Below are 21,973 nucleotides of genomic sequence, written 5' to 3'. Positions count from 1 at the left end.
GGTTCCGCCCCCTTCTGGCTTTGGCCTCTGATTGGCTCCCAGGCGGATGCCTGAGCCAGTCCCTCTTCCCAGGAAGCCTCTGATCTTTCCCGCCCAAGTTGGCAAGAGTCATTTTCTGATTGGCCTAGTCTTTGCGCGTTCTATTTCCGGCTCTGAGGCCGGGGCGGAAGCAGCTAGTGATTGGAGAGCTCTGTTCCGGAAGAGCAGCAAAAGGAGGGCCTAGTGGTGCGCAAGTACGTTGCAGGTCAGCACCATGGCGGCCCGCCTGGCTGTGAGCCGTTGGAGGGCTGCCCCTGCAGCGGCTGGGAGAGGCCCGCTGCTGTCCTGCCGGAGGTGGTCCGGCGCCAAGGCAGACACACTGTACGATGTGGTGGTGTCGGGCGGAGGCCTGGTGGGTACCGCCATGGCCTGTGCCTTGGGTAAGCGGAGCTCCAGGCAGGTATTGGCGGGGAGGGCGGCCGTGGAGCAACTGTGAGGACCGTGGGAGCCCTGAGCTCCTGTGCTCTTTCCCCTGCCGAGAGGAGCCCCACGCCAAGCGCTTGGTCCTTCTGGGTTCCGAAGGGTCAAAAGTGGGAGGGTCCTTAGGAATCATGCTAAATCCCGCCGGTTGTTATTTAGGAACGGACACAGTTGTAAGTTATCAGGCATTGTATCGGGCTAGGCGTTTCGTTTCTTTCTTTCTTTTTTTTTTTTTAAGGTTTTTATTTATTTATTTGACAGAGATCACAAGTAGGCAGAGAGGCAGGGAGAGAGAGAGGAAGGGAAGCAGGCTCGCTGCTGAGCAGAGAGCCCGACTCGGGGCTCGATCCCAGGACCCCGGGATCATGACCCGAGCCGAAGGTAGAGGCTTTAAACCAATGAGCCACCCAGGCGCCCCAACGTTTCGTTTCTTTTAGAAAATAACTTCCTTGAGATGTAATTGCATACCGTAAGGTTCACCCCTTTAAGCATACAGTGGTTTTTAGTATATTAACAGGTTGTGCATCCATCACCACCATGAATATTAGAACATTTTTATCACCCCCTAAAGAAACAGGAACCAATTAGCATACACTGCCCATTTTCCCCCAAACCTCCTCAGCCCCAGGCAACCACTTGTGAACTTTTCGTCTCTACAGATTTGCTTCTTCCTGACATTTTCATATACTTGGATTCTGCTTAATGTCTTAAAGGTTCATCCAAGTTGTGTGCACCAGTGCTTTTTACGGTTGAGTAATTCTGCGTTGTGTGGATGTCCTACATTTGGTTTATGCGTTTATTAGTTGACGGATGTTTGGGTTGTTTCCACTTCCGGACTGTTTCGAATAATGCTATTAATTTGGTACAGGGTTTAGTGTAAACATACATTTTTGGTTACTTGGATATATCCATTTCTAGGAGTGGAATTGCTGGGTCACATACCTGGTAACTCTGTGTTTGGAAGAACTGCCAAATGGTATTCCAAGGTCGCTGCACCATTTTACATTCCCACCAGCTGTATGAGGGGGCCAGTTTCTACATATCCTGCACAGCACTCACTCTTGTACTTTTGTTTATAGTCATCCTGATGGGTGTGAAGTGGTGTCTCCTGGTTTGATTTGAATTTCCCTAATGACTAATGATGTTGAATATCCTTTCATATGCTTATTTGTTTTTCTTTGAAGAAATGCCTGTTCAGAACCTTTGCCATCTTATTTTGATTTTTTTTAAATCTTTTTTTTTTTTTAAGATTTTATTTATTTATTTGTCAGAGAGAGTGAGTGAGCATAGGCAGACAGAGTGGCAGGCAGAGGCAGAGGGAGAAGCAGGCTCCCTGCTGAGCAGGGAGCCCAATGTGGGACTCGATCCCAGGACGCTGGGATCATGACCTGAGCCAAAGGCAGCCACTTAACCAACTGAGCCACCCAGGCGTCCCTTATTTTGATTTTTTAAAGTAATTTCTTCTCCATTGTGGGGTTTGAACTCAGGAGCCCACGATCAAGAGTTGCATGCTCTGTCAACTGAGCCAGCTAGACACCTCCCTTTGCCCATTTTGGGCAATTTGTCTTTTTATTATTGAGTTCTAAGAGTTGTTTTTGTTTGATTGATTGTTTAATCTGGGGAGAGGTCCTTTAACAGCTAAATGATTTGCAAATATTTTCTCTCATTTTATGGGTGGCCTTTTCATTTTCTTGGTGGTGTCCTTTGAAACAGAAGTTTTTAGTTTTGATAATGTTCAACTTGTCAAGTTTTTACCACTTACACTTTTGGTGTCATATCTAAGAAATCATTAGCTAACCCAAAGTCATGAAGATTCATTCTGGTGTTTTAAGAGTTTTGTAGTTTTAGCTTTTGGATTTAAGTCTGTGATCCACTTGGAGTTAAACTTTGTAAGGTGAGGTAAGGACTTTGCTTATACTTGTTTACTTTAGTGTGGTTCACTTCGCTGTGATATAGATACTGTATTCATATTTTATGTGAGGAAACTTGCTTAGCAAGGTTAAGTAAGGACCAGAGTGTTTCGTTTTTGTTTGTTTTTTTTTTTTAAGATTTTATTTATTTATTTGACAGAGAGGGAACACAAGCCAGGGGAAGTAGGAGAGGGAGAAGCAGGCTTCCCGCTGGGCAGGGAGCCCGATGCCAGGCTCCATCCCAGAACCCTGGGATCATGACCTGAGCCAGAGGCAGACGCTTAACAACTGAGCCACCCAGGCTCCCCTAAGGACCAGAGTCTTAACAGCCAACTGGTAGCAGACGGAGAACTTGAGCACAGGTCACCAAACTCCAGATCTTATGCCGTTTTCAAAAAGCGTTTGCACGCATGGGATAGGGGGCGGATGTGGGGAGAGAAGAGGCAGAGGAAGAGGGAGAAAAGGAGATTTCCCCCTGAATGCAGAGCCTAATGCGGGGCTGGATCCCAGGACCCTGAGATCATGACCTGAGCCAAAATCAAGAGCCAGACGCTCAAGCTACTGACCCCACTCAGGTGCCCCCAGATCTTTTGGTTTTAACAATTGTATAGTGACTTGCAGAAATTGGATCTGAATTTTCTGACGTCACAAATTAAAGATCACTAATAATATAAAAGTCTTTGTTGGCTTAAGAATAAGGTGTGACAGCCACATCTCCCCTAGGGTGGCTCCCTTTTGGGATACTGGTGGGAAACAATGCTTTGTAGGAACTAATTGGCTTGAGTCTCAAAGTCATGAGAAACATCGTCATCAGTTATTGAGTACTTGTTATGGATAGGCATCTTTTAAAGTATTTTGCATAGGGGCACCTGGGTGGCTCAGTCGTTAAGCATCTGCCTTCGTGTCAGGTCATGATCCCAGGGCGCTGGGATCGAGGCCCCGCATCAGGCTCCCTGCTCCGCGGAAGCCTGGTTCTCCCTCTCCTACTCTGCTTGCTTGTATTCCTCTCTCGCTGTATCTCTGTCAAATAAATAAATAAAATCTTTTAAGAAAAAGTATTTTGCATAACATTTTTACTTAATCCTCATAATCTTTTTTGGGGGGTACAAAAAAGTGGTTTTATTGAAGCACGGGGACAGGACTCCTGTGCAGAAACAGCTGCACTGGGTCATAATCTTTTTTTCTTTTTTTTTTTTTTTTTAAAGATTTTATTTATTTTTTTGACAGAGAGATCACAAGTAGGCAGAGAGGCAGGCAGAGAGAGAGGAGGAAGCAGGCTCCCCGAGAGAGCAGAGAGCCCGATGCAGGGCTCGATCCCAGGACTCTGAGATCATGACCTGAGCCGAAGGCAGCGGCTTAACCACTGAGCCACCCAGGTGCCCCCATAATCTTTTTTAATTGAAGTCTGATTGACACGTGTTGCATCCACTTACTCTCTACAGTCTTGATTGTAAATTGTGCAGACAAGAACGTTAAAACTCAGGTTAAGTAGCTTGCACGCAAAAGTTAGTAATTGGGAGATCAAAAGCCTTTTTGAGACGCACAGCTCTCTGGCAGGTATACATACTTTTGCTTCCTGACAGCCATTTTGGTTGTACCTACTGGCCACTGGGCTAAAACAGTGGTTCTCAAGCTTGAGTGCAGTTAAGAATCAGCTGGAGTTTTTGTTTTCTTTGGAGGTGTTGAATAAGGCACGTACAGAAAATTCAAAGGGGGTTTTGTGTTCTGAAATACCAAGGGTATAGGGCATACACTGTAAAGGATATAAAGTGAGACTTCCATTTTTTACTTTTACCGCCTGGTTCTCCTTGAAGACAGTCACCCATTACCAGTTTGCGGGGCATGTTTCAAAAATGAGGATTCCAGGGGTGCCTGGGTGGCTCAGTGGGTTAAGCCTCTGCCTTCAGCTCGGGTCATGATTGCAGGGTCCCGGGATCGAGCCCCACATCGGGCTCTCTGCTAGGCAGGGAGCCTGCTTCCCCCTCTCTCTCTGCCTGCCTCTCTGCCTACTTGTGATCTCTGTCTGTCAGATAAATAGATAAAATCTTTAAAAAAAAAAATGAGGATTCCAGGTTTGGGTTTATCGAGGTGGGGCCCAGGAGCCTGGACTTCCGACAGATACCTGCAGAATGAATGCCGGGAAGCCACACTTTGAGAAAGAGAAGCAGCAGAAAAACTGAATTTTCTTATAGTGACTTGACTTCTTAACTTTTAAAAAAAATTTTTACCTATTTATTTGAGAGAGAGAGTGAGAGAGATCATGAGAGGGGGAAGGTCAGAGGGAGGAGCAGACTCCCCATGGAGCTGGGAGCCCAAAGCGGAACTCGATCCTGCGACTCCAGGATCATGACCTGAGCCGAAGGCAGTCGTTTAACCAGCTGAGCCACCCAGGTCTCCCCAACTTTTTATATAATTTTGTATGATATGTACCTGGAAAAATTTCTAGCCTTACTAAAACTTTAGTGTTAATATTTGTATTTAACTTTATTCCTTGTTTGTTCTTTTTTTTTTTTAATTTTTAAAAAAGATTATTTATTTATTTGACAGAGATCACAAGTAGGCAGAGAGGCAGGCAGAGGGGTGTGGGGGGGAAGCAGGCTCCCCGCTGAGCAGAGAGCCTGATGTGGGGCTCCGTCCGAGGACCCAGGGATCATGACCTGAGTTGAAGGCAGAGGCTTTAAACCACTGAACCACCCAGGCGCCCCCCCTTGTTTATTCTTTATCTTAATGCTCTTCAATGCCTCAAGGAGGGAGAGCAGCAGTGCTTTCTTTTACAAACTCAGAGAATTCTGTACTGCAGTTGTTCCTTTTTTCCATCTCTTCCACAGAAGTATAAGTCCTTAAAGTCAAGACTGACTTTTAAACAGTTATAATGCAGACTTCTTGGTATAAGTCTACAAAAGAAAAGTCAGGAGCCGGAGTGCACTGGGTTGGGACAGTTTCTGCTCTAAGTCAAAACTACCAAACACAGGTTAACAAAAGAAAATTCACACACGGGCCAATTTCCTTAAAAAGCAGAGAAAATAATAAATGTTAAATGTGAAAGTTAAAACTCTGGAAGGTTTGGAATCTTTTTTTTTTTCTTTTTTTTTTAAGATCTTATTTATTTATTTGACAAAGAGACAGAGGGAGCGCGCGAGCGAACACAAGCAGGGGGAGTGGGAGAGGGACAAGCAGCCTCCCCACTGAGCAGGGAGCCTGATGTGGGACTGATCCCAGGATTCCGGGATCATGACCCAAGCCTCCCAAGCCGGAAGGCAGATGCTTAACGATTGAGCCACCCAGGTGCCACTGGAATCTTTCACATGAATTATTCAGTGAGCAGGCCTCGCTTTTGTCCTGTAAAGCATCTGGGACCTTGGGTGGATCTCAGCCTTTCAGATTTCAGAGGCAGGTGTGGCATTGGGAGTGTTTTCTCTTGAGTCAAGTAAACTCTGAGCCCGAGATATTGTGTGTGTAACGTTTCCCCTTGATCATCACAGCCTGTATCCCAGAGAATATTGTCAGTAGTTTATATAGTGATCAACCTTACTTTTTATTCCAATGTCCACTTTATTTATTTTTTTAAAGATTTATTTATTTATTTGACAGAGAGAGAAATCACAAGTAGGCAGAAGTAGGCAGAGAGGCAGGCAGAGAGGGAGAAGCAGGCTCCCCGCCAGGCAGAGAGCCCGACGTGGGGCTCGATCCCAGGACCCCAGGATCATGACCCGAGCCGAAGGCAGAGGCCTAACCCACTGAGCCACCCAGGCGCCCCTATTTATTTATTTTTAAAGATTTTCTTTGACAGAGGGAGAAACAGCGAGAGAGGGAACACAAGCAGGGGAGTGGGAGAGGGAGAAGCAGGCTTCCCGCTGAGCAGGGAGCCCGATATGGGGCTCTATCCCAGGACCCTGGGATCATGATTTGAGCCAAAGGCAGATGCTTAATGACAGCCACCCAGGTGCACAGTCAGGGAGCACTTTAATTTTAGCAGCTGCTTTAAAAGTGCAAGTTTTTCAGTAGGCTCTCCTCATTTCCCCTTAAGTCAGTTTGTTTCCCTTGATTCTTCTACAAACCCACAAGAGTTTATGTTTCAGGCTTGAAACATCTGTATTTCCCTCTCACACTGTTACCTGTAAATTGCATTCTGTAGTATTTTTTCCTCCAGCTGAGTTTTCTAAAATGTTAAATAGCTAAAAAATAAAATAATTGAACCTGATTGTATTTGTCTTGTTAGTTCCCTTGTCTCTCATTTAACAAAAATGTCCGTTGGGTATCTCCGGATGGAGGAGATCGAAAGTTTGAGGCTGGGAATATTAGCCAGAGCAAAAGAAATGGTTCCTGTCCCCAGGGAATTTACAATGTAGCAAAAGAGATAGATTTGTAAATAGCCCCGCTGGGGTGGGGAGGAGTGAATGAGTAGGATCCAGAGGGAGGCGGAGGTCTGGAGGGCGTTCGGGAGGAGCAGACCCTGGAAGGGAAGAGGTGTGTGACGGACCAGAAGGCAGTCCTCTCCGGGGGGCGCGGCTGTTCCCATCCTCCAGCGCAGAACGGCGGCGCCGCATGGCGGTGGGGGAGGGGGGCATGTGAACATGGTAGTCTCGGCGCAGCTCACCGCCTGTTCACCAGAGTGACCTTGACTTTCACACTCCCTAGTTGCATCTTAAAATAATGCCACTCTTCTTTAGGTAACAGAAAATGTGGGGTTGTCATCATTACTAAGTAAAAACCTACATCGTTTCTCTCTAATAATCCCGTCACATTTTTTTTCTCCCTTCTTGGCTGCGGCACTTCCCTGCGTACCGTGTCCGCGTCTTTCCCTGGGACACGGTGGAGGGACTGTGTCTGGGCTGCACGCACCCAGTAACGAAGTCCCCAAGTCCCCTTTTTACTTCCCTATAGCAGTGTTTGAGGACCAGATTTATAGGTACAATTGATGTATTTGGGGGGCTCCTTTTCTTTTACAAATAATTCTTTATCTTTGATTCAATCTTGAGGCCACAACAAATTTTGCTTATTAAATAGTCCATTTTCCTGTTGAACACGATTTGTAATTTTTAGTGACTTAACAGTTTAAACATTAGAAATATCTGGTGTCCTGGACACTGGGCCCTGCCCTTCCCCCACTGTCTTCCCCCATGGCCTGTACCCTTTGGACAGGCCTCCCCTGAGAACCTTTGCTCGCCAGCAGGGCCTGCAGCGCAGGTCAGGCGCAGGTCAGTCTGCCGTGGGCCCAGGCAAACTGCGTGTCACTGGTCACCTGTTCGGGGCCTGAATAAACAGTTGGCAATTAAAAAAAAAAATCTGGTGTCTAAATACTTAAGCCTTTCACTTTTACTTCGTTCTTCCTTTCTAGGGAGTTCTGGCTCCTTGTGTTTTGTCATTATTTGCTTCTTTGCACATGGCCGGTGTTGGACTGTTAAGAGAAACCTGGGCAGGTTGATTCACATGGTTGAAACAGTGGTATAAGCTACTGATGAAGTTCTAGAACCTAGGTGAGGTTCGGTGGGCTGAGGTGTGGAGCCGATGACCAAGAAAGAATTCTTGAGACATCTTGGTGCAAAATGGTGGTTTATTAAAGCACGGGGACAGGACCCTCGGGCCGGAAGAGCTGCTGTCCCGGGTTGTGAGGGATGGCAGGTTCTGTACCTTGCGGTTGGGGGAAGGTGAGGGGAAGGGAGGTTCCGACGGAGCTTTCATATGCTAAAGAGGGCCTACAGGGTGCGGGGATACTGGAGGCCTCGCGGGCCTCATCAATGTTGTCTTTTGGCCAGCCATTCTGTTTCTGCTATCAGGCGTCTTTGTTAGTGAGATTTAGGTTCAGAAGAGATTTAACTATATTTACATTTCCTTCTAACTCAGCCTCCTTCAGTTTTGTTTATGGAGGGGAGGGTGACATTAGGGCTTGAGGAACTGAGTTATTTGCCTCTGGAAATTGTGCTATTGATAAGGTAACTTATTTGTTTGTAGATCTTCTAGGACCGTTTGTAAACCAAGGGAGACTCCTGTCTTGCAGGATTGTGATCTCTGCAAGTTAACTATTTGTTTCTCAATTATGGCAGTCAGGGGTGCCTGAGGAATGTACACACGTTACCGAGGGGAGCGGGTGGAGAGGGGTGCAAGGTGCCAGCTTTGCTTTGTCCTCAGCCAGCTTCCTGCTCCCTCATCACTACCGCTTAGGATTTTGTGTGGTGTTTCTTTTTGTGTGCCGCGTGAGAAACTTGTATCCTAAGGACGAAGCAATTAGTTAATCTCGTGCTTCTCTTAGAAGTGAGAAAGGGGGGACGCCTGGGTGGCTCAGTTGGTTGGACGACTGCCTTCAGCTCAGGTCATGATCCCGGAGTCCCAGGATCGAGTCCCACATCGGGCTCCCAGCTCCATGGGGAGTCTGCTTCTCTCTCTGACATTCTCCTCGCTCATGCTCTGTCTCACTGTCTCTCTCTCAAATAAATAAATAAAATCTTTAAAAAAAAAAAAAAGTGAGAAAGGGAAGAAATTCTAATTTTCCCACTATGATATAAAATGTTGATTCTCTCTCTCTTTTTTTTTAGGACATGATATTCACTTCAGTGACAAGAAAATCCTGTTGCTAGAAGCAGGTCCAAAGAAAGTATGGGAGAAATTGCCAGAAACTTACAGCAACAGAGTCAGCTCCATTTCCCCTGGCTCTGCAACCCTTCTTAGTAGTGAGTAGATCTTTAATAGAACCAACTTCTTGTCTCTCCTGGCTTTCTAGTGTGTCCCACAGGGCAGAAGCTCTGGAGCATCCTGTGAGGAGGGGGTTGGTGTGGTAATCTAGTACATCGTTGAAGATGAGGACCCCATTACAGTGTCCCCTCCCAGGCTGAGGAAGATGTCCTCGGGACATGTGGGTTCATCATGTGGACTTTGTTTGTGATGTTGGGTCATTATAAATTGGTGGAATTGAAACTGTATGAACTAATTATGACCATTGGTTTCCAGTAGGAGTACCCTCTTTATTCCCAGACTCAGCCCTCTTGGGATTTAGGGAGTTTGGATGCTAAATGCTTTTGAGTGTAAATCAGTGTGTGGACATGGAACTCATTAGAAAACTGTCTGTAGGTTTCTGCCGGAGGTTACTCCCCCGGGCTCTCCTATCTAGATCCGCCCTGTCAAAAATTAGACTCTTCCATCATTTTCAGCCCCTTATACTGCTTTATTTTTCTTTGTAGCACTTAGTACTAACTTGACAATGTATTACGTCTTTGTTTTTTTTTTTTTTTTTTTTTTTTTTTTACTGTCTATCTCTCCAACCAGAATATTAGCTGCAGAGGGGCAGGAACTTTGTTTGGTTTCACACTTTATGCTCCGTACCTAGAATTGTCTGGCCCACTAAATGTGTCCACACTGAATAAATCTGTTCAGTGCTGTTCAGGGGTTAAAAAAAAAAAAGTTAAAAGACTGTCTTCTAAAAAAAAAAATTTAAGATTTTATTTTTAAGTAATCTCTCCACCCACTGTGGGGTTCAAACTCAGAACCCCGAGGTCAAGAGTTGCTATGCCCTTCTGACTGAGCCAGCCGCGCACCCCAGAGAGTTTCTAACTTCTGTAGGATGATGAAAAAAATGTGGGTTTGGTTTCCTTTTTTATTTTCCCTAACTTTAATGTGATTTGACTTTTTTAAAAAAATATTTGGTGTGGGGGTGGAGGGAGAGAGACTCTCAAGCAGACTCCCCATGGAGTGCAGAGCCTGACGTGGGGCTCAGTCTCTCGACCCTGAGGTCACGACCTGAGCTACAACTGAGTTGGACATTTAACTGACTGAGCCACCTAGGCGCCCCAGATTTGACTTTTTGATCACGAAAGCTGGGTCTGTTTTCATGCTGTATAATCTGAACTTGGGAACAGAGTAGCTTAACTCCTAGCATCAAACAGGAAAAAATGAGAGAGTATTTTCCTGTCATTGGAGGATGCTGAAAACAATCTCTTACTTCACAGGTTGGAGAGACAGAGCCTAGGAGGGCTGTGTCGCATGAACTTGCTCTGGCCTATACATGGATCCTTTCTTTTGTAGGTTTTGGTGCCTGGGACCACATCTGCAACATGAGATACAGAGCCTTTCGGCGAATGCAGGTGCCTCCTTTATCACTTTGCCAAGATATCTTGCTTGTCCATCTTCTTTTCTGTATCTTGGAATCCGTATTCTCCACATTTCGTGTGGAAGCAGGAACTTCCCATTCAGTCTAAGGAAGTGGGGGGAAGCATTCTCAAGAGAAGTTTCTTCTCACCTTCGGTCTCCTACCGGGGGAACTGACATTGTGATTTTCCTGCTTCTGTCACTTGGGGAAGGCAGTGCTGTTTCTGATCGGAGCAAGACATTTTCTCTTCCTTGGGCTATAATACAGACTTTCCTTCGGTGTTTCCAGGTGTGGGATGCCTGCTCAGAGGCGCTGATAATGTTCGATAAGGATAATCTGGATGACATGGGCTATATAGTGGAGAATGACGTCATCATGTGCGCCCTCACCAAGCAGCTGGAGGCCGTGTCAGGTGAGGCTTCCACTTCTTACGTCTTCTTTTACCCTGCATGGTGAACTGCTCTAGAATTTTTCTGGGACTTACTGGAAAAAAGAATCCCTTTTATGGAGATTGAATATCCACTGTAAAGGAACCCTCTGTTAGATATCTTAGGGTTTTTTCTTTTTTTTAAAATTCAGGAATAAAAATAACGGTTTTATTCAGGAATAATTTATATACCATAAAATTCACCCATTTTAAGTGTACAATTCAGTGGTTTTTAGTATACTTACAGAGTTAGGCCACAGTCACGGTGTCATTTTAGAACATTTCTGTCACTTCAGAAAGAAATCTTAGGTCCGTTTACAGCATTCCCCCTTCCCAACCGCAGCCCCTGGCACCACTGATCTACTTTCGGTCTCTTGGGATTTGCCTCTTCTGGACATTTCATATAGATCGAAACATACACAGTGTGTTCTTTTATGTCTGCTGCTCTCACCGAGCGTATCTTTGATATCTATTCATGTCGCCGCCTTTGTTAGTAGTCCGTTCTTTTTTATCACCAGATGGTATTCCTTCCTGTGAATACACTGCATTTCGTTCATCTGTTCATCAGTTGACGGCCAGTGGGTTGTTCCCACTTTCTGGCAATTGTGAATAACGCTGTGAACACTTGGTACAAGTCTTTGCAGGGACGTAGGTCTCATTTGTTCTGGGTGCATACTTAGGAGTAGACTTGCTGGGTCATGTATTCTATGTTTAACATTTTCAGAAACTGCTGAACTTTTTCAGAGGCTGCAGCATTTCACTTTCCCACCAATAATATATAAGGTCACCAATTGCTCCATATCCTTGCCAACACTTACTTTCCTTTTATTTTTTTATTATAGCCATCCCAGTGACAAATAGTATCTTATTATAGTTTTCTTTTTTTTTTTTTTAATACTGTATTTATTTGACAGACAGAGATCACAAGCAGGCAGAGAGACAGGTAGAGAAAGGGATCGGGGAAGCAGGCTCCCTGCTGAGCAGAGAGCCCAAAGCGGGGCTCGATCCCAGGACCCTGGGATCATAACCTGAGCCGAAGGCAGAGGCTTTAACCCACTGAGCCACCCAGGTGCCCCTCTTACTGTAGTTTTGATTGTATTTCCCATCTTTTCCTGTGCTTGTTTGCCATTTAGTGAAATGACTATTAAGAGTCTTTTGCCCATTTAAAAACTGGATCATCTTTTTCGAGTTAGAAGAGTTCCTTATATATTCTGAATATAAATTCCTTATCAGATTATTATGAAATCTCTATACCCAGCATGGGGCCTGAACTCACAGCCCTGAGATCCAGAGTCCTGTGCTCTAATGACTGAGCCAACCAGGCACCCCACTTAATGTGCAACTTTAAAGATAATTTAGACCGAATATTTAGTCACTTAGAAACATGTTCCATAACATTGGCGGAAAAAGTAGGTCATATCCTGTGTGTGCATATGCATCTATATGCATAGGAAGTAATCTGGAAAGATATATGGAAAAGCTTTAATTGTAGTTGCCTCTTGAGTGGTATGATTAAGGGTAATGTTTTCCATCCCTTTTAAATCTTCCAATTTTAGTATATGTGCTGCCGAAGCGAGCACCCTTTTAAATCTTCCTTTGTTGGGGCGCCTGGGTGGCTCAGTGGGTTAAAGCCTCTGCCTTCAGCTCAGGTCATGATCTCACGGTCCAGGGATCAAGTCCCACATCGGTCTCTCTGCTCAGCAGGGAGCCTGCTTCCCCCCTCTCTCTGCCTGCCTCTCTGCCTACTTGTGATCTCCGTTTGTCAAATAAATAAAATCTTTAAAAAAAAAAAAATCTTCCTTTGTTGTTCATACTTCAAAAGCATATCATTTTTACGATTAGAAAAGTAAAATGATTTCCAATGGCAAGAAAAGTCTTAGGAAATCTAGAACTTTTTTGAGCCCCTGGCATTCCCACTCTGTTGATTCTGAAAGCATGTGGAGTCACTTAGGCACAGAGTGAACCTAGAAGAGCAGTAGTGTGGGGATGAGAAGAGAGAATTCCTGCCATGGGCTGGTCATTCAATGAAGGCTGAGTATTTATTTATTTGTGACACTGACTTATCCCTGTGGCCCTGCCATTTATCAGCTCTCAGACTGTAGCATTTATTATGGAGTTATTTTTTTAGATTTCACTGTTCTTGTTTAGGAGTAAACGATGAGAGACCATTATCCTGAGAGCCTGCTTTAGATTTAGGTACGATTTTTGCCTCAGCCCGTGTGGGGGGCCTTTCTGATGTTTTGTTTTCTTTCTCTGACCTCCTAGACCGGGTGACGGTTCTCTACAGGAGCAGAGCAGTCGGCTATACCTGGCCTTATCCCTTCACCATGGCGGACTCCAGCCCTTGGGTTCTTATTACCCTAGGTGATGGCAGCACCCTCCAGACTAAATTGTTGGTAGTTGAAAATTCTTGTTTTGCCAGGGGTCTTGAGTATCCATAGCTTATCCTAGACTCTAGGGTCTTTCGTTTTAGATTTAAGCTATAATTTTGGGCCAAGCTCTTGGTTATTAGGACCAGTACCCACTCAGGCCAACTCAAGGTGGTCTTTTAAATCTGGTATAGAGGGGCGCCTGGGTGGCTCAGTTGGTTAAAGCCTCTGCCTTCCGGCTCAGTCCTGATCCCAGGGTCCAGGGATCGAGCCCCACATTGGGCTTTCTGCTTGGCAGGGAGCCTGCTTCCCCATCCTCTCTGCCTGCCTCTCTGCCTACTTGTGATCTCTGTCACATAAATAAATAAAATCTTAGAAAAAAAAAATAAATCCGGTATAGGAAGCAGTCTCCTGGACCATCTTAGGTCTTGAAAGAAAAGGGACACAGGAACAGCAGCAGAAGTGGAGGTGGCTCTTGCCCTCACAGGGGTCCTGTAGTCCCTTCACCTCCCTACGTTTCCCATGTCTGTCTCTCTGTTCGCCAGCTTCCCCTTCTATTGAGCAGCCGTTCCTAACCTTCCAGCAGGACTGTTCAGCTCCAGTGCCTGCCTTGTTAACTTCTAGGTCAAATATCAAGAGAATCTGGCCAAGTTAACCTATGACTGGCACCTTACGGGGCTGAGGTCCAGCTTTGGTCCGTTAGTTGACACTGGGATTACCTGGGTAAGGCCGCCCGCTCCAGGGCCTGTGAGTGAGGTGGGCGCGATAACAAGTTGCCTGCCGCCGATGAGCTTGTGAACGAGAGTTGGAACTAGAGAGAACTTAAGGAGACAGAGACACGCTTCTGGAACAGTTTCAGGTATTAAGGAGTTGTAAGACTTGACAGACCCGTTTCCACGCAGATTGGTGCAGATGGTCACAACTCAGGAGCGCGACAGGCTGCTGGGATTCAGAATGTCAGCTGGAACTACGATCAGTCTGCTGTCGTGGCTACTCTGCATTTGTCGGAGGTGAGAGCCTGAGCCCACCAGCTGGGGCCCCGCTCGTGTTTTGTGGGTCCTAAGGACCTTTCGTGAGAACTCTTCCTCTGTCGTAGGCCACAGAAAACAGCGTCGCTTGGCAGAGGTTCCTTCCCTCGGGGCCCATCGCTCTGCTCCCGGTAAGAGGCCCTTCCAGCTGCTCAGTCTGCTTCAGCACGCCCAGCCTTCCTCTCTTAGGGCTTCACTTTCTCTCAGTCTTTTTCTGGTTTCGAGGGAATATGTCCAGGCTAACTTTGTTTCTCCTTGTTCCCTGTTACTCCCTTCAAGCCTGAGAACTTCCAAGAACAGAAGTCTTGCCCTTAGTATTGATTTTTTTTTTTTTTTTTTTTTTTTTTTGGAGCTGGCTGCTTGCAAGTGAGGGGAGGGGTGGAGGGAGAGGATCTCAAGCCGTCTCCCTGCTGAGCATAGAGCCCTGCCTGGGGCTCCATCTCCCAGCCCTGAGATCATGATCTGAGCCGGAATCATCTGACTGAGCCACCCAGGCGCTCTACTATTGATGTTCTTTTGATGCAGCTCTCAGACACCTTGAGTTCCTTGGTGTGGTCCACATCCCATGAACATGCAGCGGAGCTCGTCAGCATGGATGAAGAAAAGTTCGTGGATACCGTGAACTCTGCCTTCGTGAGTATGAGCATGTCCAGCTGATGCTGGGTTGCAGGGGAGATACAGAAAGGTGGTTTTGATGAAGGAAAAGGAATAACCAACCAGCAGCCCCTACAGTAACTGTAGGGTTTGATCTGGGCTACGTGGACGCGAGGGCATTCAGGGAAATGCAGAACAGTGCAAATTATTAACTTCTATGCTTTTTTGACGATTGTGGGCTGCTGCTGTGCTGACTGAAACAGGTCCCTGGGCAGTAGTTAGCATTGGCCCTTTTTTTTGAAGCTGTAACTACTTGGCTAATTCTGAATAGCTGTCCTAGGTTTGAAGTACCTGAACCTTTGAAGCCTGATTCATTAGACATGTTCTTGGAGGAGCTGAGCACAGTTTAGCAGGGAGCTTAAGAGAAAGTCTTGTAGACAGACATGGGTTCAGTACTGCTTCTGCCTGTTAATCTCCTAGGAAATGGAGATAGTATCACCAGCCTCTCAGGGTTTAATAACAGTAGTAAAAGTCTGAAGATTTTTTTTAAGATTTTATTTTTATTTATTTGACAGAGATCACAAGTAGGCAGAGCAGCAGGAAGAGAGAGGGGAAGGGAAGCAGGCTCCCCACCCAGCAGAGAGCCTGATGCGGGGCTCGATCCCAGGACGCTGGGATCATGACCTGAGCCGAAAGCAGAGGCTTTAACCCACTGAGCCATCCAGGCACCCCGAGTCTAAAGATTTTTCAAATGAGAGAATTGATGTAAGATGCTTGGAGCACACCTAGTACATTAATAGGTGCTCAACAAATGGTAACGATTATTCCGGGGTAGGCACAGCCTTCAGTGTTGGCAGCACTCATTTCGGAGCTTAAACACCACATGCATCTGAATTCACTAATAGTAACAATCAGTAAGATTCACTGAACGTTTACTGTGTGCCACGCACAGGTGAAGAGTCGCACCTGTCCATTTAATGCAGTGACCCGTCGAGGAGGGCACTGTTACCATGCTCGTAGCTATCTGCCCAAGGTCAGAGAGCCGGGGGTAAGGCTGGGTTTGGCAGTCAGGCTGGCCCCTCGAACCTGTGGTTTTAACCACCAAACTGCCACCTCACTAGTGACTTCCATTAGTTTCGACTGAAGAACTTAGGCTTCCCTGCTCTAGAGCAGCAACAGAGTGACAGGAACTGAACACACTAAGTGGCTTCCAAGGTAAATGGTGAAGGCTGCCCCGCCGGTCAGTTACATGTACTCCTGCCGCGGGCTTCTGCGGGGCGATCACGGACACGTCCCGCGCGCCTTCTAGGTGGGAAAGTCTGGAGGCAGACAGATGAGACACAGTCCTGCTTTCAGGAAGCTCACAGTCTAGTGAGGGAGGAAGCTACTGAAGCAACGATTGGTGAAAGTATTCACAGGATGTTAACGGAAGCACAGAAGAGGGAAACAGTGGAGGGTTTGGAGGGAGGATCACAGCTTCTTGGTGCTCCAAGGGGTCATCCCGGTGAATTAGAAGGATGTTCTAAGGGGCGCCTGGGTGGCTCAGTGGGTTAAGCCGCTGCCTTCGGCTCAGGTCATGATCTCAGGGTCCTGGGATCGAGCCCCACGTCGGGCTCTCTGCTCAGCGGGGAGCCTGCTTCCCTCTCTCTCTCTCTCTGCCTGCCTCTCCGTCTACTTGTGATCTCCCTCTGTCAAATAAATAAATAAAATCTTTAAAAAAAAAAAAAGATGTTCTAAGCACAGGGAGGAGTGGCAGGGGCGAGGATGTTGTCGAATGAGCTACGCTGCGGCTGCTGTATGGTTTTGGAGGGTTAAGGTGAAGTGCAGGGTGGACGCCCACAGGTAGGCAGGGGCCGCTCAGGGACAGTTTGGCTTGATTCTCAAACCTGTGGGGAAGGGTAGGAAGTTGTGGTTTTTTGCCTTTGTTTAGGGGGTGTGCCACCTGTGGTCTACATCAGTCTAGGCATGTTAGGTACTGTTAGTACTTGGCTTTAGTGATAAAATGGGTTTTCTTGCTGATTTGTTTACTTTTTAATCACTGGTGAATCTCCACTGTTTGCGGCTGACGCGGCTCAGTGGAGTGATGCCAACCACACGGACCTCGTTGACGCGGCGGGCAGCCTGCTGCAGTCCGCTGTTGGCTTTCTGAAGCCCACGAAGGTCTCCGCTCGCCAGATGCCCCCAAGTGTAGCCCGGGTGGATGCCAGAAGCCGCGTGCTGTTTCCACTTGGCTTGGGACATGCTGCTGAGTACGTCCGCCCGAGGCTGGCTCTTATCGGGTAAGATGACGACAGGGCAGGGCTGTCTTCTCACTGTGCTGCAGGCGGCCATACCTGAGCTCTGCTTTCCTCTTAGGGATGCAGCCCACAGAGTCCATCCACTTGCAGGACAAGGTGTCAACATGGGATTTGGGGATGTCTCCAGCTTGGTCCGTCACCTCAGTGCTGCAGCCTTCAACGGGAAGGACTTAGGTAAGGATTCAGGTGCCTCAGAGAAGTATCCGGAGGTCATACAGTTAGGGAAGGTCGGGCTCCAGAATGTCTCTCCATAGCCAGATGTGGTAGACATCAGTATGTCTGGCTTACTGGGAAACCACTTCATTGTAAGATCAGAGATTTACACCCTTCCTCCTTCCTCCAGGCTCTATGAGCCATCTCACAGGTTATGAAACAGATCGACAGCGTCACAACACTGCTCTTCTGGCTGCTACTGACCTACTGAAAAGGCTCTACTCCACCAGGGCTACTCCGCTGGTGCTGCTCCGGACATGGGGCTTGCAGGCTACAAATGCAGTGTCTCCACTCAAAGTAAGGTCACTCATGGCTCTCTAGGAGTCTTGCTCACTGAGGAAGGACTTGGTCAATGACTCTTAATTTCTTTGAATTAATTTTCTTGGCTGTAAAATTACCTTTTTAGGAATATCTCCCCCATTGGTTATGAGCAAAAAAGTCCTTGCTGGGCTTGTGGGTAGAGCCCACATCTAAGCAGTAACTTTACATGAGGGAGGACTTAAAATAGTGAATAGGAACTTTTTTTTTTTTTAAAGATTTTATTTATTTATTTGACAGATCACAAGTAGATGGAGAGGCAGGCAGAGAGAGAGAGAGAGGGAAGCAGGCTCCCCGCTGAGCAGAGAGCCCGATGCGGGACTCGATCCCAGAACCCTGAGATCATGACCTGAGCCGAAGGCAGCGGCTTAACCCACTGAGCCACCCAGGCGCCCCGTGAATAGGAACTTTTAAAGATAAAGATTGTTTAGGGGCAGCTGGGTGGCTCAGTTTGTTAAGCTTAGTGTCCCAACTCTTGACTTTGGCTCAGGTCATGATCTCAGGGTTGTGAGACCAAAAGCTCTGCATCAGGCTCTGCACTCAGTGCAATCTGCTTCTCTCTCAAATAAATAAATAAATACAATCTTTAAAAACAAACAAAAAAAAATGCTTAAACTCCTTTTGCTGCTTGGCCAGCTTCTTTCTTGAGAGGAGCATCTGTCTGGGACTTTGGGTATTTTATTTTTTTTTTAAAGGTTTATTTATTTATTTGACAGAGGGAGAGAGGGATCAGAAGTAGGCAGAGAGGCAGACAGAGAGAGAGAGAGAGGGGGAAGCAGGCTTCCTGCTGAGCAGAGAGCCTGATGTGGGGCTCGATCCCAGGACCCTGAGATCATGACCTGAGCTGAAGGCAGAGGCTTAACCCACTGAGCCACCCAGGCGCCCCTGAGTATTTTAAAGTAGGCTCCACTCCCAGCATGGAGCCTTGAACTCACAACCCTGATACCAAGACCTGAGCTGATATCAAGAGTTGGACACTTAACCAACCGAGCCACCCAGGCGCTCCTATATATTATTTTAAAGTATTTTTTCACTTGCCGTCACACCTTAACAGGGTCCAAGTATCATTCATTTTATTTCATTTTTCTCCAGGAACAGATTATAGCCTTTGCAAGCAAATGAATGCTCCCCTTCTGGACATTGTGTTGAAGAAAAATGAACATCTTTTCTGAAGACTATCACATATTTTCAAGATTTAATAAATTCGCTTTACATTAGATTTCTCTAGTCTCTTTTTCTTTCTTTTTTTTTTAAGATTTTATTTATTTGTCAGAGAGAGAGGAGAGCGAGCGAGCACAGGCAGACAGAATGGCAGGCAGAGGCAGAGGGAGAAGCAGGCTCCCCGCCAAGCAAGGAGCCCGACGCGGGACTCGATCCCAGGACGCCGGGATCATGACCTGAGCTGAAGGCAGCTGCTCAACCAACTGAGCCACCCAGGCGTCCCTCTAGTCTCTTTTTCTCCTCTGCTTTATGGGCCTGTGGACCCCCAAATCATGAGTGATAGATAATTTGCTGTGAGGAGGGCATATCAGTCAAGCTAACAAAAAAACCCCAAAGGAAGACTATTGTGATTTGGTTGAAAAGACTTTTTATTACTGAAAGAAAAATTGCTAAGGTGCTGTCTCATTCATTTTTGAGGGAGGATTTATAAAAGAGAAGATTTCTAAAATTAAGTTACTATCAACTTGAAACAGACTGTTATTTACATCACATATTTTATGTGAACCTCATGGTAACCACAAGGGGAAAATGTAAGTACACTAAAGAAAATGAGAAAGGAATCTGAACATAACACTAAAGAAAGCCATCAGAACACAAGGGAGAAGTGAAAGAAGATCAGAGAACTAAATAAACAGAAAACAATTAACAAAATGTCAGTAAGAATATACCTACCAATAATTAAATGAAAATGGACTAAATTTGCAATCAAAAGACAGAGAGTGGCTGGTTGTGTGGGTAAAAACATCTATGACTTATAAGAGATACTGCAGGACATACCCAGACTGAAAATGGAACGGACAGAAAGATACTCCATGGAAATGAAAAGAAAGCTGGATTAGCTATACTCCAGTCAGACTTTAAAACAAAGACTAGAGGGCACCTGGGTGGCTCAGTTGTTGGATGTCTGCAGATACTAATAGACCTAAAGGGAGATAAAGCAACATGGTAATAGTAGGAGACTTTAATATCCCACTCTTGTCAATAGATAATTCATCCAGACAAAAGAATCAATACAGAAACACTGGACTTTATACCACATGGACATAACATACATACTCAGAACATTCCATCTAAAAGGCAGAATACACATTCCCAAGTCTATGTAGAATGTTCTCAAGAATAAGGCCAAAAACCAAGACTCAACAAATTAAAGAAAATGGAAATTCTATCAAGCATCTCTGGTATGAAACTAGACCACAATGGTATACAACTATAACTTAATTACAAAAAAATGGGAAAAGGCACAAATATGAGATTAAGTAATGTGCTTTTGAACAACCAGTGTGTCATCAAAGAAATCAAAGAAATAAAAAACCTAGAGACAAAACCAAAATATGACACCAAAATATATAGGATGTAGCAAAAGCAGTTCTACGAGGGAAGTTCATGCCCACTTGAAGAAACAAGGAAAATATCAGATTGCCAACGTAACTTTATATCTAAAGGAACTTTCTAGAAAAAGAACAAAGCCTGAGAGGAGTGGAAGGTAGATTAAAGCAGAAACAGAGACAAAAGACAATTACAAAAAATGAATGAAACTAAGAGCTGGTTCTTCAAAAAGATAAAATCTACAAATCTTCAGTAGACTAACCAAGTTAAAGTAAGAGCAGACTCAAAATCGGAAATTAAAGAGTAGTAGTTAGTATAACTGATACCACAGAAATCCAAAGGATCCTAAAAGACACTGAGCAATTACATGCCAACAAGCTGGACAACCTAGAAGTGAATAAATTCTTAGAAATGTACAACCTTCCAGGGACGCCTGGGTGGCTCAGTTGGTTGAGCAGCTGCCTTCGGCTCAGGTCGTGATCCTGGCGTCCTGGGATCGAGTCCCACATCCGGCTCCTTGCTCGGCAGGGAGCCTGCTTCTTCCTCTGCCTCTGCCTGCCACTCTGTCTGCCTGAGCTCGCTCGCTCTCCCTCTCTCTCTCTGACAAATAAATAAATAAAATCTTTAAAAAAAAAAAATGTACAACCTTCCAAAACAATCATGAAGAAACAAAATATGAATAGACTGATTACTAGTAAGGAAATTTGAAACAGTAAATTAAAAATTTCCCAATAAGCCAAAGTCTAGAAACAGCTTCACTGGCAAATTCTACCAAACTTTTTTTTTTTTTTAAGATTTTATTTATTTATTTGACAGAGAGAGATCACAAGTAGGCAGAGAGGCAGGCAGAGAGAGAGGAAGGGAAGCAGGCTCCCTGCTGAGCAGAGAGCCCGATGCGGGACTTGATTCCAGGACCCTGAGATCATGACCTGAGTCGAAGGCAGCAGCTTAGCGCACTGAGCCACCCAGGGACCCCAAATTCTACCAAACTTTTAAGTAAGATTTAATACCTCTCACAATCTTCCAAAAGAAGGATTAGCTTCCAAGTGCAATTTATAAGGCCAGCATTACTCTCATAACCAAAACCAGGCAAAGATACCACAAAAAATGTATAGGCCAATATCCTTGATGAACACAGATGCAAAAGTCCTCCTCAACAAAATATTAACAAATCTAATGATACATTAAAAAGGATCATAGAGGGGCACCTGGGTGGCTCAGTGGGTTAAAGCTTCTGCCTTCAGCTCAGGTCGTGGTCTCAAGGGTCCTGGGATCGAGCCCCGCATCAGGTGCTCTGCTCAGCAGGGAGCCTGCTTCCCCCTTTCTCTCTGCCTGCCTCTCTACCTACTTGTGATATCTCTCTCTGGGTCAAATAAATAAATAAAATCTTTAAAAAAAAAAAAAAAAAGATCATACACCATAATTAAGTTACTCCAGGGATGCAAGGAACAGTTCAACCTACGGAAATCAATTAGGTTAACAGAAGGAAAGACAAGTCATTTTATCATCTTTTTTTTTTTTTTAAAGATTTTATTTATTTATTTGAGAGAGAGACAGTGAGAGAGAGCATGAGCTAGGAGAAGGTCAGAGGGAGAAGCAGACTCCCCATGGAGCTGAGAGCCTGATGTGGGACTCGATCCCGGGACTCCGGGATCATGACCTGAGCCGAAGGCAGTCGTCCAACCAACTGAGCCACCCAGGCGTCCCATTTTATCATCTTAATAGATG

The 21,973-nt window shown here is 45.6% G+C and overlaps 1 protein-coding gene and 1 long non-coding RNA gene across 2 annotated transcripts; one reads left to right on the top strand and one right to left on the bottom strand.

Annotated features, from left to right (window-relative positions):
- The first annotated feature begins 206 nt into the window (after positions 1–206).
- On the top strand, positions 207–18,914 carry COQ6 (coenzyme Q6, monooxygenase). Its single transcript, XM_047737982.1, has 12 exons — positions 207–419; positions 8,903–9,037; positions 10,386–10,444; positions 10,738–10,861; positions 13,142–13,272; positions 14,148–14,255; positions 14,342–14,404; positions 14,799–14,906; positions 16,944–17,146; positions 17,223–17,338; positions 17,508–17,674; positions 18,788–18,914. Exons 1-12 carry the CDS (start codon positions 254–256, stop codon positions 18,815–18,817), a joined length of 1,410 nt encoding a protein of 469 aa, XP_047593938.1. The 5' UTR covers positions 207–253; the 3' UTR covers positions 18,818–18,914.
- A 231-nt stretch (positions 18,915–19,145) lies between these two features.
- Positions 19,146–21,417, bottom strand: LOC125104997 (uncharacterized). The gene is made up of 3 exons (XR_007128780.1): positions 21,236–21,417; positions 20,892–21,021; positions 19,146–20,665 (listed from the first exon to the last, which is right to left on the bottom strand). It is a non-coding gene; the product is annotated as an uncharacterized LOC125104997 (long non-coding RNA).
- Between the last annotated feature and the right edge of the window lie 556 nt (positions 21,418–21,973).

Source organism: Lutra lutra, chromosome 7 (assembly GCF_902655055.1).
Source record: "Lutra lutra chromosome 7, mLutLut1.2, whole genome shotgun sequence".
In the NCBI taxonomy this organism is placed as follows: Eukaryota; Metazoa; Chordata; class Mammalia; order Carnivora; family Mustelidae; genus Lutra; species Lutra lutra.
Note: the sequence above shows the minus strand (reverse complement) of the source record. Positions and strands in the feature narration are given on the sequence as shown.